This window comes from Chelonus insularis, unplaced genomic scaffold (genome assembly GCF_013357705.1).
Source record: "Chelonus insularis isolate UGA/USDA-ARS -01 unplaced genomic scaffold, ASM1335770v1 contig_403_pilon, whole genome shotgun sequence".
Taxonomy (NCBI): Eukaryota; Metazoa; Arthropoda; class Insecta; order Hymenoptera; family Braconidae; genus Chelonus; species Chelonus insularis.
Window position 1 is genome coordinate 46890 of NW_023276560.1, and position 19842 is coordinate 66731.

Here is a 19842-nt window from a genome sequence, read left to right on the forward strand (position 1 = left end):
ATGAATGTTTAGATAGTAAAAGATCTGCAGTTTGATGAAATATTTATTTTTAGTTCAATATTATCGCGAAAATTTTATAAAAACTTCTTTGAGTTTTATATTTTAATTTATTCCAAATCGAGATGATTTTAAAGATAAAATTAAATTATTGAGTTTTAATAATAAATTGATCCAGTTTTTATTATTTTGTTATTTGTAACATTTATTTAAACAATTATAAAGACCTAGTAGCATTTTCTTATTAATTTTTCTGAGCCTAAACCTACTCTTTTATAAGTCCAATATCAGGTGATGTATCTTCAAAATCAAGTGGATCGTGTTTGAAACTACAAAATAGGACCAGACTTAAACTGCCACCCTAGATGAGCCAATAAAGGGTCACGGATAATAAAAAAAAACCAAAAAATATCAATAAAAATTCTTAAAATGAATCATCAGCCTTCCTTGAGCATGAAAAAGATGCTTGAGAATATTTAAAGTCAATTTATATTGATCCACAGTCATACTCACTGTAAATCCTAGTTTTCCACAATGTATTATTTTAACACAGATCTAAGTGTATAAAAAGTGACTACAATATTAATCAAATGGGTGACGTCATATTTAACACACTTATCCGCATTAAAATAATGCATTTTGGAAAACTGAGATTTACAGTGATTAAAGTCTAGTTTTTTAAGAAAAATTTCGATAAATAAATTAAATTAAAACAATACAATTTATTCTTGTAAAACACTTATATAAGTCTCAACTAAGACTTTACTAGCTTTGATGAAAAAATAATAATGATCTTAATTTGATAATTTAATTATTCCAATTAAAAAAAAAAGTAAATCATCACAAATAAGTCTATAATTGTTATTTTAAAATATATCTCATTATCTTTCACTAATTTTGTTTTCGCAATTTTTTTATTGCTAAAAATGATGTGAGCTGTAGTGAACATGACACTCTGCAATATCATTTTTGATGAAGTATGTACTGTGTATGGAGTGGACCGTATAGATAGTAATAAACGTTCTGAAGAGTGTTTATCATTTTTACACTCACTTGTAACTGGCTTTAGGGTAATACTCTTTTTGAATAGATCATTAAAAGTCACTCCAAATCATTGACTATCTGCTTTGATTCAATGTCCCTGTTGATCACCGATTAATTACTGGTTCCAATGTAACCTTCACTTTTATTCACTAAATTCATCTCTTCACATGCTCAACATTGTTTATTTTTATTCAATTATTCTTTATCAATATCACACTTTGAATTATTTATTCTTTAACTTTATATAAAGTTGAATAAATATTTTTATTCAATACATGCTCAACTACTTCATAGATTAGTTCATTAAAAATTCCAACAAGTAGAATAGTTTTAATGTGTTCCGACATTTTCTGTAGCCAAATATATCGAATATCCAGTAATGTCTTCAAGTGTATTAGTGATTATTTTTTAAGTATGACATATATATATTTTCGTCTTTTAAAAAACTTTTTACATTTACAATATTATTTTCTTAAAAAATAATACTATATAACTTGTGAGTTTTTAAAATCTTTCAAACTTTCTCCAAGCGAATAAATTTAAAATCGAACTCGTCTAATTATAAATTATTTTTCCTACAAAGGCTGCAATAATTTATTTCAAAAATAAAACTTTTAAACCGAAAGAAAATTTTTAATAATTTTTTTTTAAATTTATTAAAAGAAAAAAAACTATTTCTCTGACTATTGTGAAAAAATATCAATTGTTTTTTAATACTAAGTATTAATAAATCTTTATTATTATTATAATAATATGTTAAAATGAATTATCTAACAATTCAATTGATGAATATTTAAAAATTATGTATAAAATATGACTTACGGTTTTATGTACAAACTCAGTTAAATATTTACACAATATTTATTAGCTCTTCGATATAATGTCAAAGGAATGATGATAATTCTATCATGATGGAATCTATTTTATTCTGTTCATTTTCTCTAGAGAAGCAAATGAACGATTATCGAGTTATATTTAATCCATAAAAACAAATCCTTAATGTATTTTAAGTGTTTATTATTATTTTAATTAAAATATTCTGAACATAAATGTCGCAAATAATTTATACTTAATCTATTATATTAAAATATCTTGAAATCACTAGTGAAACAAGGAAATATTTTATTTTACATTAAAACAATCTCAATAGTTGAATAATATTAATATTTCTTGATAATTTTATTTTTAATTGACCTTAATAGCATAAAAATATTATTTATTAACTTGTAATAATTTAATTTTTTTTTTTTTGTTTTTGTTTATGTTACGAGTATTTGATTAGTTATTATTTTTCATAAACTGCACTAGTCGACATGACATCAACAACACACACACACACACGCAAACTATTTTCATATTTCACTGGATGTGCCAAATGTTGCACGTTGTTTTACTCTACTATTAAGCTAACATCTTTTAACAAAAACTGCCCATACTGTGTGATTTGTTTTTTTTTTTTAAACAATTAATCATATTTGCATCATCGATATTTACCTCTTTCAATATTATATAAATTAAATTAAAAATAAATTTATTTTTATCGAATTTTTCAACTCAAACAATTTTATTTTAAAAAAAAAAATTTGATTTTTTATTTGCAATTTGATTGATAAATTTTTTAATTTATTTAAATACTATTTTTTTTTTTTAAATATTTGTCAAAGTAAATCCTGTTTTTTACGTATAATTGATATCGAAGGAAATATTAATAATAATTTAAAAAACGAAAATAAATTAATATTACACGAATTTTATTACGAATAAAAAATAATGTGTTCATAAAATATTTTAATAAATTTCATGATGATAATATGTATTGAATAGTATTTCTATATAGTCATTTTTCATTGCCTTGAGGGATGTCGCACATAATATTGACTCTCACTACTTACTCCCTTTTTAAAACTACACTGAGAAAAAATTTGACGGTGAACAAGTCATATTAATTTCAATTTATAATATAAAAATTTTAAATAATCATAATAAAATATTTTTTGTCATTGACATGGTAATATTTTTACGAATTCATGTTTCGATGTTCATTTAAAAGAATTAGTTACAAAAATACATTTTTATTGTGATTGATCATTTTTAATATTGAAATACAATTAAATATTTTATTAAAAATATTTCAAATTTGTTTCATTGATTAAATGAACTTTTTTTTAATACAGAATATATTTTTTTCTCAGTGTTTATTTGACTGTCGAACTGAAATAATTTTATACTACTTTATTGAATAACAACATATTAAAATCAAAGATAATTTATAAGTGTAGTAGGTGTGGTCAATATTACCCCAATGGTTCAAAATTACCTAAAATGGTGTATAATAAATTTCAATATTAATACAGTCTATCCCAGTATTAAGTGTAATTATTATTATGATAGATATCTCTATATAAAAACAAAAAATCTTTCAATATCGGAAACATATTAATTAATATAAAACAAAAATTTTTAATTGCAAAACTTTTAAAATAATTAATTGTTATTAATGAGATTATTCAGGATATTATTTAAATGTGATAAAATTTGAAGTAATTAAAAAATAAAAACAGTGAATAAATAGAGTAATAATGAAAATAACTTTTATTGATAAAAAGGTAATTAAATTGATAAATTAATGACAAATGAATTCAAAAATAAATTATTTCTCATAAATATTTCATTCAATGTATTCTCACTGACCGGAAATCCTTAATTAAGTATTCAAAATTAATTTCCTACAGTGTGATAAGTTAATAAATAAATAATGAAAACATCTATCACTAAATCTATGAGATCTCTAATAAATTCTTCTTTCAATTATCATAGTGTTTATATTCACATATTAAAAACAAAACAATAATAATCTACATAGAGTAATTTTTCTTCGTATATTATATAGATGAAAATATAACTACAATAATTTCATTTTCTTTGTTCTCTTCATTTTCGTGGTAGACAAATTGCTTTTACTCTCGGAAAAGGGGGATGATAATTAAATTATTTTTAAAATCAATTGATGCTCCAAAATTCTCTCATGAATGTTCTCGCCATTGTAATGAAACAACAGGCAACAACAAAAATGCCTTTTCTTTTAATACATTTTGTCTCGACACAAAAATATTCATATAAATATCCACAGATTTGACTTTTTTGTACTCTTTGTTATAGAAAACACGAAAAGCAGACTGGTTACATGAATTTCTACAATTAAATCAAACAGGACAATTAAAAAGCATTCATTCTCAATTCTGATGGAGTAAAAAAAAAAATCGAATCCGATAACCAGATATTCCTCCAACCCTCTTTGCTATTGTTGAAAAGCCGTAGGCGTCATTAGAAGCGGACAATACTGAACGAATCGAAATGCCACGAGGCCATTATCACTGACAGAAAAATTCTCCTTGTGAATATATTAATCGTTCGAAAAATTCCTCAACATATGTACTACACTATATATTTTTATATCCACATACAAATACATATGATCTTTAACTTTTTTCCCCCTATTTAAGTTTTTGTCTTTTTATATAATAACATAAAAACGTGACAAGAGAAAAATATAATATCTGAGAAAAACAAGTTTTTGAACTAAATGAATATTTCTTTTTCTTCCCCCCCCCCGCTTCTCCCTCGCCCCTCTCATGCGAAACAAAAAAAAATACTTCTCAAATAGTATTTTCATGATGGAATAGCTAAAGAAAAAGAATGACTATTATTTTATGGTCTACAATTTTTCCTAGCATTGCAACAGCTGGAAGTGTTTCGAAAATGTCACGAGTGACGAATGGAAATAAAAGAGTAGTGTTGTAATGGGATTTGCGGTTAGTTAGTAATAAAGGGGTGAGTTTATCTTTATAATAGCAGAAAAGAGTGAAGGGTAAACGATGAAAAAGGATTAAAAAAAAAAAGGATGAAAAAGTAGATGTATAGATATGTATGTTCGACATTTATACATTTTAAATGTGTGTGTGTGTGTAAAGTAGAATACAGTGGAGGAAATAAAATTCGCGTGGCCGCAACTCTCGAGTCATCACGCGGCGGCAGTGATACAAGTAACGCCATGGATAGGTTAAAAGAAAAACACGATAATTCTCGACAAGCTGAAGTAGTAGCAGGGCTTTAAAGAAAAGTATAAGCAGCATAAGAAGAAGAGAGAGAGAGAGAAAAGAAAAGAAGGCAACAGGGTTTGCTGCAGAAATTTCTACACACAATCATGTGAAAGCATACAGAATTGGGGGATTGGTATTATAAGCACACGGTAGAAAACAGTGAGTGTGCGCTGTGTGTGACAGGAAGCGCGCTCATCTAACGATCGGGCCACGGAAACGCCCGAAACACCACGGATTTGAACGCGTCGTCGTGGTCGACGTCGTCGGTTCGTTTTCGACGGTTAAGGGAGAGAGAGTAGGTTTGAAAGAGTGGGGCAGGGGATGGCTACATACATTTACTTGGCACGTCGGCGAGGGAACAAGAGCGAGTGAGAGGTGAACAAGCACTGGCAGAGCAGCGGCGGGGCATAAGTTCCAAGCGAACGAGCCCGTCGCGACGAGAGAGACGACGGGGGTGCGATAAAATGCGCGAAGTCGTTCGGCTGTGAAAGGGAGATCTGAGTGGTACGTTCCAGGGACGCAAAGAAGAGACAAAAAAGACAAAGAGCCTTCTCAGAGATCAGAGAGACTGGTGCCGTTAGTGTGTTGTAAGTGCATTTTATCAGTTGGAACGTTACTTCATTTACCAAATAACTCTAAAAGTGTCATGTGGTCCAAAATTATGTATACTGTATAATCATAAGTAAGTGTCTTTCACCTCACGTTCTATCTCACTCTTGAGTTTTTGCTGCTCTCTAGTCTCCCCCTTGATCTACTCCAAGTTAATCCTTCAGTAAATATATCTTTTACTAATTTTTACTCTCGCTTGTAGGACAACAACCTATAAGGAAGAGGGTTCTAATCGATTAGAGCCTTTTGACAGCGGAAGAAGCATCGACGCATCGTAAAACCGCTTGGTGATTTTTCTGCCTGCACGTGTGTCCATTTATTCAAGTATATGTGTGCTATCAAAAGGAATAGGATGTTAAGCAGTTATGTTTGGGTTGAGTACCGATATGATCCCGATAACCGAGGGAATGAATCCAAGATTATAATTCCAATCCTTGAATGTTTGACTTTTTGAGACATAATTGTATTACATATAATACATTCGACAATAAATTGAGTTGTGTTGCTTATCGGATCGTGGGGACTTTTAAAAGGTCTCTAGACCAGAGAATAACGACAAGTAAAATTGCCAGAGAACATTTCCTTCAAGAACTGGAGTGTGCAGAGACTGAGGGTGGAGGGATCAACATTCCCTTCCTCTCGAAAGTTGTGGAATGACAATAAAGAAACGGCTGCGGCCGGAACAGGCGTCATTACTTGCCGATACTCATCACATTTAGGAGGAATCACTTCCTCAATCCTCACTACATTTCCGGTTTTTTTCTTCTTTCATTGTTGCTGCTCTTGCCAGAAAACCATTTAGCAAGCTGGAATGGCAGTTGATGCTAAACTATCTACACTCTCAGTGAGACTCATACTAGGAGGACTCTATTTTTTCATCATCTTCTTTTGTGTATACGCTGATGAAAACTGGGATAGGGATGATGATCCAAGTAAGTTATATTACTACCTTATTTATTATTAACTTGCTTGACGTTTTTAATAATTCTTATATACAATCTGAATAAAAAAAATATGCTTGGATTGCCATATTAAAAGCTAAATATTTACATTAATAATAATAATAATTACGTCGATTTTGATTTATTCATTTTAGTATCAACATCAGAAGTAATTGCTGTACTTGACAGAAATGCATCTTTACCCTGTGACATTGAACCGTCCACAAGGAATGACGGAGTTTACATGGTTCTTTGGTTCCGTGACAATTCAGCCAAGCCACTTTATAGGTAACCTCGATGAAAAAATAGCTAAAGTAATAATGACGATAATTATTTATTCAACGGTTAATTTACAGCATTGATGTACGAGGGAGATCCTTTAATCAAGCATTAAATTGGTCAAATGATGATGTCAGGCCTCGTGCTCAATTCGTTACGGGAACAAAACCAGCTGCTCTTATTCTAGAAAATATCCAACTCTCTGATGAGGGTATTTATCGGTGTCGTGTTGATTTTCGTAAATCACCAACGAGAAACTTTCAAGTTAATCTCACAGTTACTTGTAAGTTGTTATCTATAAATGAATCATTCAACTTATTTTTATTATAGAATAATTTTAAAATAATTCTTTAGAGGATTATTTTCTAAAGTAAATTATAAATAGAAATACTTGTTCATTATATCTATGATTTATCTTCATAGATCAACCACATCAACTTTTGATGTTGGACACGTCCGGAAGGGAAATTGACTCAGTGGTTGGTTCTTATCAAGTTGGCGACGAGTTCAAGTTATCTTGTGAAGTTCGAGGAGGTAAGAAACCAAGCGATACCTCAGATTGAAGACTTTGAATGACTTATTTTTTTGCACACTATGGAATGTGAGACCCTTGAAGATAAAATCAGTGATGTGATAAAAATTAGTGCTAAATAGTGATAATATAATCCATCATATTAAAATGATAGAGCTTAAAGATTAATTAATGCACTAATAACATTATTATTCCTCCATATTTATGCGACAGGAAAACCGCCACCTACTATAACGTGGTTCGTGAATGGCAAACAAGTAGATGGGCACAGTAGTGCGAAAGGCGAAAATGTCATATCCAGTACTCTACGAGTTTTCCCGTTGAGAAGAGAACACCTTAATACAACATACAAGTGTCGTGCTTCTAGTACCGACCTCGTACCGCCTTTAGAAAAGTCTGTCATACTAGATGTCTATCGTAAGTTCAGTCTTCTCGTTATTGTCAACTTTTTAATAGCTACAACTTTTCCTCTATTCTTCTTTTGTTAAGAGAATAAAGAGAAAAAAAATTACGAGTCTTTATTGCATCGTATAATAAAAACATAAATAAAATAATAATAAGTCTTAATAGTACTGTTAAGTGTTGAAAAGTAGCTTTTAATGGCTAAAATACTTTCAGTGAAGCCACTCAGTGTTACGATACCATCCAAACCATCGATATTGGAATCGGGTAAAACGTACAACTTGACCTGCAGAGTAACTGGATCACATCCACGTGCACGAGTACTTTGGCTAGAAGGAAATGACGAATTTAAAAACGGAAATATTATAGAACATGATAATTCTACAGTGGTATACAGTACATTAGAATTTACACCAGTGCCCGAAGATCACAGCAAACAGTTGAGATGTCGAGGAGAAAATCCGGTGCTGAGCAACGCTTTTCTCGAGGATCTTTACCACTTGAATGTCGTCTGTGAGTCTAATTCTATTGAATTAATGGAGTGAATACCCAAGCCGTTTGCTCCTTTTTTCTATGAATATAAATTGAGTATAAAAATTCTACTTTTAATCTTTCTATTTTTTTTATCTCCTCATTTTTTAAAATTTTCTTTTTCGACGATTTTTTTTTTTCTGTTTAGTTTCACTCTTTGAACAGTAGTTGATATAAAGCAAAAGGAATCATTTTATGAATGAAATGAATTCAATTACCGCCATTGATAATAATAGAAATTGATCGTAGTTCCACCGAAGGTGCAGCTGGAATTAGGCAATACTCTTAATCCTGAAAATATCAAAGAAGAAGATGATGTTTATTTTGAATGTAAAGTTCGCGCCAATCCACAGCACAACAGGATAACTTGGAAGCACAATGTAAATTACTCTTCAATTATAATTTTAGATTATCTATTTATACAATATCACTTATTAATATTTTCAATTGATTGCTTTCAGGGTCATATTCTTACACAAAACTCCACGGCAGGGATTTTGATGAGTTCTCAGAATTTAGTGTTACAAAAAATAAGTCGTGAAAATGGTGGAAATTATACCTGTTTAGCAAGCAATGATAGAGGAGAAACGACGAGTTCAGTTGTTCCATTGCGAGTTCAATGTAATATTTTATTCATGCTTTTCTATCAATTAAATTAGTCAATAGTTGAGTTTAAATTGATTTTTGGATTCTACTATTATTGTTATTATTATTTTTAGTTACTCCAGTTTGCAGAACAAAGGATGTTACAATAATTGGAGCTTCTTTAGACGAATCAGTCAAGATTCGTTGTGAGGTAGACGCTGATCCGAATGAGGTTGACTTCGTATGGGAGTTTAACAATAGCGGCGAGAATTTCGAGCTCGCACCCGCCAAGTTTGATGGGAACAACGGAACAGCCAGTGAATTCATCTACACGCCCATATCTGAGAGGGATTATGGTGCATTGACCTGTTGGGGAAGGAATGCGATTGGAAAGCAAAAGACGCCTTGTGTCTACCAAGTAATTCCAGCAGGTATGCATAACCTATTCAATCTATTGAACTCTTTTGTTCACTTGAAAACCATCTTATCTTCAATGATTCAATTTTTAGTTTTTTATTCTAAGAATTCTATTATACAAAAATAAATAATTAACTAACGATTAATTACTATTTTTCTCTTGTTTATTTTCAGCCAAACCAAATCCTTTAAACAACTGCACGATAAAAGCTTCATTAAATCAAAGCTTAGAGACTCTGGAAATTGAATGTACGCCTGGTTACGACGGAGGTTTACGACAAGATTTTCGTCTAGAAGCTTATGAAGCGCAAACCAACACCCTCCGTGTAAACATCTCGAGTAATAACCCCGAGGTGCCTGTATTTCGTATTCCCGTAGCTGATCTTCTGCCAGCCACTCATTTTTATCTGATTGTCTACGCGATTAATGCCAAGGGAAAGAGCGAAGTATCCCTTTTGGAAGATATTATACTTCGGGACTCTGGAAAACAACCTGGTAATAATTAATGAGTCGACAATTTAGATTGATGAGAACGATTAGAAAATCCCTCTTTTTCACCAACACTTCCATTAAACTTATCTCATATTTTATCACTCTACTATTCTTTTTGATGTTTTTCACAGATAGCGGAGTCAATGTGGTTCCTCTGGTGCTTTTATTCATCGGATGTCTTATAGCACTTGGAATAACAGCTTTGTCGGTGATGCTTATGATGTATCGACGTCGTGGTACTACATCTCCTGTACATGTTGAACCATACATGAAGCAACCAATCATCAGTCCACCTGATTCTCGAAATAATTCGATGCTTGATGTTACCCATGGGGATCATACATATTTTGTAGAGTATACTTTAAAGCAAGTTGGAGATTATGCGCTCAATCAACCTGATATTATACAATCTCCTCAAGGTAATTTTCAAAAGTTTGTGCTTTTGTACTTAAATATTCTTTTCATTTACTATTCTAACTGATACTTTGCTTGAATGTAGACCAAGATAAGATGAAAAAGGAGCCGCAATTATTTTTACCGGTTAGACCGGACACATTGTTTGCTCCTTATGATATTAATAAACAAGGACTGCAAACGAATAAATGTAGTGTAAGTAAATTAATATTTAGTTACTTTAGAAATTTTGATGCTTTATTTATTAAATAATGTACTTATATTTTAGTTAAATCCATTTTCAACGAAATCGTGGGAACCTATAAGTTTCAAAACGGACCGTAATTTAATGAAAGAAATAATAATCGCAAACTCTATACCTGGTCCAGAGAGTTGCGTGTAATAAAACAAAAAAAAGTAAAAAAAACATATCATAAGATAAAGAACAAGAAGAAGAAGAAGATCAACAACACGCACAAGCCGTGAAATTTCATATTTGACGATCCTTATTCTTTTACGAATCATAAAAAAAAATATTCGTAAATACAAAAAACGATATAAAGTAACGATCGAAAAATGGTAAATGCCATTGCAACGAATTTGATACCCATTCTGTCATAAACATTAAAATATAATGTGACATTAGAGATGAGAAATGTCTTTCTGATGTCGCATTTACTTGTACTAAACACGTACCGTGTATTATTCCAAGTTTAATATATTTTGTGTCAAGTCTTGAAGTAAATTTTTTAGTTATTTTATGTCGATTTTCCTTTTAAACTTGAGATTTTCAATCTTAAAATATTGAAAAAAGAATAAACAATTTTATAAGGTGTACATTTTTTTACTAAAGCATAATATTGCAATGAAATAAAAATAATTTATAATTGAATCGTATAAGATCTAATGTTTTATTGGAAGTCTCAAGTTGTGCAATTATGTTACTAATGTATTGCAATCGTGAGAGTAAAAAATTTGTATTACAATAATTATTTTGTATTACAAAAATGAATAGACTAATAAAAAACCATACGAGGTTTTTGTAATGACGATCCCGGGAAAATGGAAAATCTACCGTAATTACAAAGTGACGCGCCAAGAAGAGCTCCGTAAATTAAAGCCATCCATAGAAGAACTCCAACAATTAGAGCTCTTACAAAGATGTGCATACGTTCATAAAAACGACTTCTGACATGATTAGCCAAAGTAGCGCTTCTTTGTGTCCATGTACTTCGTATTTCAGATATTGTATCTGTCGGAGTAACCGCAGATGATGCTTTATCTACAAATTTATCAAGAATATCACGTTTTCTCGCAGACAATGGACGTATTGGAGAAACGTCTGGTGTTCGTCGAACTCTAGTTATTTGTTCAGGAAGTGTTACATTATTTGATAAATCATGGAAAGAAATTTGTGTGCTTGAACGTGGTGTTGAATGGTCTAATACTAATTCAGTATTGTCTGGTTCAAATCTCGAAGTGCCTAATCCTGAATCTGATAGATCTTGTCCATCAGCTGTACGTTGTGAAGGTTTATGACTTTTGTGCGAAGAACTTTTTGGAGTAATAGGACGTTTTGGAGGAGTTTTTGAACGTGATTTTTTACCTGCTTTCTTTTTATTATCTGTTTTATCAAATTGAATTTTTTCATTTTTTTTCTCAGGTGATAAAATTTCTCTTGAATTATCACGACTCAGTTCAGAAAAATCATCAGAATTAGAATTATCCATGTTTTGTGAATTTGAAATATTCTGAAATTACATAATCTATTGAATTCGATGCTAGCGTGATAATTTAAACATTTTGAAAAAGCATATCTAAATAATAAATTTTGTGTACTTTATTGGAAAACCTTTTTTATTTGTTTTCGTACTAAATTAGTAACTCGGCACTTGAGGTGTCTTACATAATTTACGAATTCTTCATTGGAACTGATTATTTCTTCAGCAGCAGCTGCGAAATTAAGGTGACGTTTCTCACAAATACTACGATTACATATCATTTTTACATTTAGATGAATTGAATTTTTAAAATAATTATCACAAATATGAGGTTATTGTATCCGCAAAACTCTTGGCAAAAACATGCTGTGAAATTAGAATTAAATTGAAACTAATTTGAGATCGATTTTCACATTTTTATCTTTTATTCATTTGTTTTATAATTAAATACTTGAGCTTTTAATTTTATATCTTATAAATATAATAAATATAATAAAAATTCATTTCTAATTAACTCTAGGCTTCCTCTCTGGCGGTGGCTTCATGTCTTTTTTCTCCGTTTTTATCTCCTGCTTAATTTCAACTGCTAAAAGTAAAAAATTTCATTTTGCTAAAGAAGTAAAGTAATTGATTTACCAATTATTCACAAAAAGATAAATAGTTACCAGGTTCAGCAGGTGGCTGAGCAGGTTTTGGAACGGGTAGAGGAAATTTACGAGTGATTTCAGCTAGTAACATATCCACTCTTTGACGTTGAAATAATGAGCTCGGCTCTTCCCTCGATGGTGCTTCTTTCTTTGTCGATAATGATTTTCCATTTTTAAAGTCCCACGAATATCCTTTACTAGGATGATACCTTGAACACGAACTCGCTTCTTCAAATGCCGATTGCAAGTGATGAATCGTCGATAGTAACCGAGAATTTACGACTGATGCCAAGTCTGGTGCTTGATAAACTACTCCAGCAATGATATAATAATCAGCCTGAGGAGTTACTTGAGTAGGAGAATAACGATGTTGTTTTCTTATCACATATAAAATGGGTTCTTGGACATGCAAAAGGATGTATTCCACGCCCGTCATATTTCTAGAATTTATATTTATTATGATTAAAAAAAATATATATATGTATGATTTATTGAAAACTTACTGCAATTGTTCCAAGCTTAAACGTTGCATTTTAACGATTTCATTATTACAGGTTCTATCATAAAATGGATTACTTCTTTCAGAAAAATAATCCATTATGTTACTAGGATTCAACATGGGAATCCATGCACTGTCATGCCAGGATAATCCCAATGGATCTGTAACAAAAGGAAAATTGTTTAATTAATTAAATTCATTCATTTCATAGAAAGTTAATGAATTTATTAACATTATTTACCAGAAATAGCAACTCGTCCAGGCATCATTTTGATTTAATAATATAAACCTTTTTAATAGCACTCAAAGATGATAATTAATTAATTCATATTGTATATTATAGCAACTATCAGCAAAATTTAATTATTGTTGTTTTTTTTTCCAACCTCACTTCTAAGGTGAGATAAATATCTATTCAGTTAGAAAAAAAATTGCACTAAATTATTAATTTGTTCCTTTTTTTACTTTTTATTTGTTCACTTGTAAATTATTTTTATAATTTTTACTGATTACATTAATTATTTAATAATAAATATTCAAAACACATACAAACAACAAAAAAATTACCGTGTCTTTAGACTCATGGATTAAACTGACGGACTTAGTGAGGTTAGACAAATTAACAATCTGTCAAAAAATTTTTGGTTATAAACCAACTGCCGATAAGATTATTTTTATGATAATAAAAAACGAGTGACATTTGAAGAAAAAAATAAAAAGCTATTTTTAGTAAAATAATTTTTAAGTGAACAATGTAATAATAATGTTATTATTTTTATTAAACCAAAAACTATCTGTAGTGATGATAAGAAAATATTAAAAATTTACTTTAGAAATAGTCAGAAAAACTATGTTACAAGAATATTAACAACGACATGAATAATGCTAATAAATAATTGAAACTTCAATTTAAATAAATTAACTGTTATTCTATCAATTTAAAAGCAATTATAGAAATTAATAAACCGGCTTCAAGATGATGCAACAATACATGAAAGAATTGGAGCAGGTATTTTTGTTTAAACTACTCAATTGTTTCATAATTTATTAATTATATAAATAATTTTTCAGGAGCCTTTTGATCCAGAAGAATTTGTCGAACGTTTAGCTTGGCGTACAGTCAATGATTCCATGGTTGATGGTCTTAAAGGCAAATTCGATCCTTTATTAGTCCATGAAACTTTTCTACATGCAATAAAAGATCTCCAAGTTCTAGAAGAACGTCAACAGAAAAAATGTGAAAAGCTAGAAGTAGCGCTCAAAGAAGAGGAAACTCGTCATGCGTATGAAATAATTGAACTCCAAGATAAAAATAAAAAAGCTATGGATCTGTTTCATCAATTAGATGAAAGGATAAACTTTGTTGCTACGAAAGTTCTTCATTTAGGCGATCAGCTAGAAAGTGTAAATACTCCAAGAGCTAGAGCAGTTGAAGCTCAAAAATTAATGAAACATTTTAGTGAATTCCTTAATCCGGGACCACTAACTGATCCTATATTTGCAGATAAGTCTACAGTAAGTAATAAAAATAATGATTATAATAATGATGACTTTTATGGATGACTACTATTAATTATTACAGTTAGATGTAGCCGCAGATGTGATACAAAAACTTCATCTTATTTCACAAGAATTGCCATCAGATAAATTTGATCAAGCAAAAGCTAAAATATCAGCTAAATATGACGAAATTGAACGAAGTTTAATTGAAGAATTTGTACGTGCTCACAATAGTGATGATGCTGAACGAATGAAAGAATTAGCATCAGTTCTTTCTCATTTTAAAGGATATTCTCAGTGTGTAGATGCATTCATTGAACAAAGCCAAATGGGATCATTTGGTGGAAAAGATGTTTTTCAAGATGTCGTTCCAATGTGTACAAAAAATTATAAACTTATGCAACAAGTGTTTAACAATCCCGAACAAGTTATGGCTAAATTTGTGCTAAATATTTATCATCTACGGTTACAAAAATACGCTATCGCCAAGTTAGCTGACAAATCAGACTCTGATAAGTATTTAAATAATTTACACGACTTGTACTGTAAAACGACCAAGCTTTCAGCTGACTTAAAACGTTTTGAAATGGGCACTGATGATGCTTATTTAATGAAATTGACTCGAAATATTTTCCAAAAACATTTGGACACTTATATCAATGTTGAGTTAAAAGCTTTAAGAGAAAAGTGTACAGCATTGCTAATTGAATACTATGATTCGAAAAACCATCAGAAGAAACAACTTCAAACGGGTGGATTTCAAGAACTTCGACGAGATTTACAAGCAGTTATTGGAACTAGGACGAATATTAATATTGCACAAATTGAAGATTATGGTGGTGAAACATTTTTATCAGAAGAATTGGCAATTGCACTTCTTCAAAGAACTAAATTGGCATTTCATCGATGTCAAGTTTTATCACAACCTCCAGATGTACCAATTAATGCTCTTCAAATACTTGAAATTTTGCTACAGTATTTGATGAATGAGCATGTAGACTATGCTTTGGAGTTGGGTCTTCAAAGTGTACCCATACCAGAGAGTAGAACTCCACCTGACATACATTTTTTCAGTGTTGTTCGACAATGCAATGTTATTGTTAAACTTTTAGAAGAACAATTCAATGATAGTCTTGTACCTCTTGTTATGTAAATATGAAAATTTTTTATTACTATATTTTTCTTTGAATTAAATTTCATGTCAATAATCATTTAATTTTTTTCAGTTCGACACCTAAACATGGAGATTGTTTAGCTCGACAGAAAGCAGTTTTAGCACAAATAGAAATGAAACTTGATACAGGACTTGATCGAAGTTTGAACGCTATTGTTGGATGGGTAAAATTATATCTGCAAAGTGAACAACGCAAGACAGATTTTAAACCTGACACTGATGTTGATACCCTTAGCACACCTGCTTGTTTAGTAGTATGTCAATATGTCACAGGAATGATTCGACATATAAGGGATAGTCTTGATGGTAAAAATGTTGAAAATATCTTGACAGAATTGGGAATACGCTTCCATCGTGTTATCTATGAACATCTCCAGCAATTCCAATTTAATTCTGCTGGAGCTATGTGTGCTATTTGTGATATGAATGAATATAAAAATTGTGTAAAAGAAATTAATGTCGGCTTAGTTACATCATTATTTGACACTCTACATGCTTTATGCAATTTATTACTGGTAAAGCCAGCGAATTTAAAACAAGTCTGTAATGGTGATCAATTGGTAAATATTTAAACGAAATATATTATTACATTTATCTTTTTTTTTTTTTAATTTTTGATATTAAATTTTCTTCATTCTTTTTGTAGGCAATGCTTGATCGATCAACACTCATGAACTTTATCCAGTTGAGAACAGATTACAAAACACAAAAATTAGCAAATCTTCTGAAAGGTCTTGCAGCTATTTAAGAACAAAATGAATTTGAATAGTGTAAAGAAAAAGATTTGTTTATAAAATTGGAGAATTAAATTTTTTAAATAACAACAATAATCTTTTCAATAAAAAAAAAAGAAAAACCCAATTAATGTAGCAAATTTATAAATTTTTTATTTCCATTAATTCGAGGCATAATTGTTATCAGTATTTAAAAAAAGCAGTGAATTTTATTTTTCTATAATAACCAAATTCTTTTGGATAATTATAGATCCATGATCAATTTTTTCTGATACAATTATAACATATTTCTTTTGATCATTAATCTTAATTGAACTGTCTAATTAACTAACATAATTTTTACGTAGTTGTCTCATAAATATAGAACAGTTATTTAGCAATGGTATTATTTTTAAATACATATATGTTACAAATTGGAGTTAATTTTTTCTTTTTATTTTCAATTATGCACATGAATAATTATTAAATAATTGACATAGTAGAATATAGACGATACACTTTCAGATTTCCAATGCTAAATATTATTCTATGATACCGAGACAACTACTACCGTTTTAATAACAAATCTAACGTAAATTTAAAAAAAATTAATTTATCAATAAAATTTCCTTCGAGTTTTCCCAAGAAATGTTTATTAATTAAAACAGTTCATCATATTGAAGGAAGAAGTCGATAATTATTCAAAGAATTGATGTGACTGGAACGTGAACTGATGATCACTTCTGTTTGTTTTCCTGTCATTCTAAATCCGGCTAAAAACGTTTGATTCTATGACAAGATGATACAGTGAGTATAAGGACACATTAGCTTTTCATTATAACTGTTATCAGCGCATACGATAAGTATTCGTTTCATTTATTTGGCACAGCTCTCCTTTGAAATCCAATTGAATACTAAAATCCAGATCTCGATAATTTCTTGCGTTTGGTTTCATGGAAAACACTCCATATATTTCTTCCCCTTTTTTGACAGTCATGTACGAGTCGAAATAAAATACAGTCTGCTTCCAATGTGTGTATTGGCCTTCTGGTGCTGTACTGAAGCCTACGCGTTTGTGGCACTTGGTGAATTCAATGTTAAAGAATGTCACTAGAGCTTGAACATAATCATTACGTCTTACTTGAAGAGTAAATGGCGATGAAAAATCTAGATCAGCCTTTGTTACAGTATAGAGATCAACTTCCTTTATGAGACAAGAGTTTGTAACTACTTGTTTCGGATCAACAACATCCACGAGAGGTTCGCTTATCGCTACCTGACGAATACTACTCATATCGAAGCCATACACATCATCCCACCAATTGATTTTTTCGTCTTTGTATTGACGATCTTCAATTCCACAAATGAATAGCGTTGCTTTGTCTGGGAAAAGCATTCCATCGGGTTTAAGCCATTTATCCCGAGCAAATAGAACAGTATCCAACATTGATTCATAGAAAAGGCAATAACCCATCCATTCAGATATGATAATATCAACTTTTTCAATCCCATCAGGTAACACTATTTCCTCAACTTTACCTTTAACTATTGTGATTATGTGTGATAAATGATTAGCTTCTACTATTTTTTCAGCATGTTCAACAATATTAGAGCACTCAATTCCGATAACTTTAGCCGCTCCAGCTTTTGCAGCAAACATTGATAAAATTCCTGTTCCACAGCCAATATCGAGTACAGTTTTTCCTTTAAATAAATGTTTGTTGTGATACATTGAATTGCGGTAAGTAACTGTTCTCACTTCATCTTTTAACATTTCTTCATGGATTGCGTAGTGTGCATAAGAATCAAAATAATAATCCCGTGACGTCATTTCGTCAACAGAAATCTTTTTGTTCGATGCATCTTCTTCATTTGTTGAATTTGTGGCATTGTTTTCGGCCACATTATTTTGATCTTTAATTGTTGCTGGCTCACCAACTTCCATTGATTCCATTTTTGATGTCTGAAAATTTTATAATTAAACATTTAATTATTAGTAAATTTAAAAACAGTCTTTAACAAAATAAATCAATGACAAATTTAGATAAAAAGCAGGAAACTATAATTGCTAAAAAGCTGTTAATTCTGCTGTTAATGAATACATTATTTAAAAATTAACAAAAGAGTAATTACTATGTTCTTCATAAGTGATTCAGGTATTAGTCTATAACAATCGTTCAAACTAAATTAAAAAAGGCACGTTCTTTTTGCTGAAATAAAGAGTATTATAATGTGAATTTGCAAAAATTCATGTGCAACACACAGCGTCCACGTGCCCGCCAAAATAAATGGCGTCTATTCAGACTTATAATCGAATTTTCTATCACTTATACAATTCTACTTTTGTATTTTTACCCGTTTATTGTTATTGTATTCAGATGACTTTCTTCACCGTAATAATAATTTTCAAGGTCAAATAAAAAGTTTAGTTATTGGCATAAATGACATATAATTGTCATCTTCTAACCTCTCGAATATTCACGAATAAAAAAAAAAATTTTTAAATTTACGAAAATGTCGTGATTCAACAAAGCATGGTTTTACAAAAAAAAATTGACATCAAAGGCGCTTTGAACAGTAAAATAAATTAATATTGATAGACAGCACAAGAAAAACATAAAATTAAATGCAGGATTAGATAAAAATGTATTAAACACTCTTATAACAGTGTCGTGTAATTACTCACGGAATTTTTAACGGATATTGAATTGTTCTCTGTGATGCCTCCCGGCACTTCATTACTCGTCGCCATTTTGTTTTATACCGTGTGAATTCAACACTCACCGATCAATTTCTCTTTTATAATTGAATTAATTTAATTATTAAAAAATTCCTCCAAGCTTAAATATAAATTAAATTTAATTAAATTTATCACGTCTTTGAATAAATTAAATAAAAATATTATTTAATATTTATGAAAAATTTTTTTCACACATCAATGTAGTACATTTTAAATTCTCCCGCCCAGGAATTAACTAAGTTAGACGCCATTTTTTTTTTTTACAATTACGGCCAATCGCAATGCATATTTCTGCGACGTATTTCCGGCATATTAGCGAATATCTTTTCTGCACGATATAACTGTTTTATCCACAGTAGAGGATTTGCAAATATGTAAAAAAGACTATTTTGACGTTATTTTTTATTTTCATTTTTTATATTATTTATTATTACAGTAAAACTATCCTATATTTATCTAATTTCATTCTTTATATTCACTAATAAGTTTATATATAAATTATTCTCACAGCGTGGGTCAATGATTA

At 30.2% G+C, this 19842-nt stretch overlaps 4 protein-coding genes across 9 annotated transcripts; 1 reads left to right on the plus strand and 3 right to left on the minus strand.

The window, feature by feature from the left end:
• Window positions 1-4781: 4781 nt before the first annotated feature.
• Window positions 4782-16687, plus strand: LOC118068954 (uncharacterized). Its single transcript, XM_035086738.1, has 20 exons — window positions 4782-5823; window positions 5953-6682; window positions 6847-6979; window positions 7048-7253; window positions 7394-7504; window positions 7716-7919; window positions 8121-8417; window positions 8685-8815; window positions 8897-9056; window positions 9155-9451; window positions 9612-9932; window positions 10061-10348; window positions 10429-10538; window positions 10612-10714; window positions 11566-11840; window positions 14166-14198; window positions 14261-14704; window positions 14772-15838; window positions 15916-16423; window positions 16510-16687. Exons 2-20 carry the CDS (start codon window positions 6562-6564, stop codon window positions 16609-16611), a joined length of 4911 nt encoding a protein of 1636 aa, XP_034942629.1. The 5' UTR covers window positions 4782-5823; window positions 5953-6561; the 3' UTR covers window positions 16612-16687.
• On the minus strand, window positions 10674-12353 carry LOC118068947 (uncharacterized). 2 transcript variants are annotated; one of them, XM_035086710.1, is made up of 2 exons: window positions 12162-12317; window positions 10674-12073 (listed from the first exon to the last, which is right to left on the minus strand). In XM_035086710.1, the coding sequence occupies exon 2, from the start codon at window positions 12050-12052 to the stop codon at window positions 11339-11341; it is 714 nt and encodes a 237-aa protein (XP_034942601.1). In that variant the 5' UTR covers window positions 12053-12073; window positions 12162-12317; the 3' UTR covers window positions 10674-11338. The 2 variants fall into 2 exon arrangements, with proteins under 2 accessions (XP_034942601.1, XP_034942600.1); XM_035086709.1 differs by having other exon boundaries at window positions 10675-12073; window positions 12175-12353.
• Window positions 12446-13772, minus strand: MED6 (mediator complex subunit 6). Of its 2 annotated transcripts, XM_035086714.1 has the most exons (5): window positions 13757-13772; window positions 13431-13600; window positions 13194-13350; window positions 12709-13130; window positions 12446-12629 (listed from the first exon to the last, which is right to left on the minus strand). In XM_035086714.1, exons 2-5 carry the CDS (start codon window positions 13456-13458, stop codon window positions 12550-12552), a joined length of 687 nt encoding a protein of 228 aa, XP_034942605.1. In that variant the 5' UTR covers window positions 13459-13600; window positions 13757-13772; the 3' UTR covers window positions 12446-12549. The 2 variants fall into 2 exon arrangements, with proteins under 2 accessions (XP_034942605.1, XP_034942604.1); XM_035086713.1 differs by lacking the exon at window positions 13757-13772 and having other exon boundaries at window positions 13431-13701.
• A 514-nt stretch (window positions 16688-17201) lies between the features above and the next one.
• Art1 (arginine methyltransferase 1) lies at window positions 17202-19839 on the minus strand. 4 transcript variants are annotated; one of them, XM_035086707.1, is made up of 3 exons: window positions 19825-19839; window positions 18710-18786; window positions 17202-18539 (listed from the first exon to the last, which is right to left on the minus strand). In XM_035086707.1, exons 2-3 carry the CDS (start codon window positions 18719-18721, stop codon window positions 17424-17426), a joined length of 1128 nt encoding a protein of 375 aa, XP_034942598.1. In that variant the 5' UTR covers window positions 18722-18786; window positions 19825-19839; the 3' UTR covers window positions 17202-17423. The 4 variants fall into 4 exon arrangements, with proteins under 4 accessions (XP_034942598.1, XP_034942599.1, XP_034942597.1 ...); XM_035086708.1 differs by lacking the exon at window positions 19825-19839 and adding an exon at window positions 19243-19334 and having other exon boundaries at window positions 18710-18740; XM_035086706.1 differs by lacking the exon at window positions 19825-19839 and adding an exon at window positions 18932-19215.
• Between the last annotated feature and the right edge of the window lie 3 nt (window positions 19840-19842).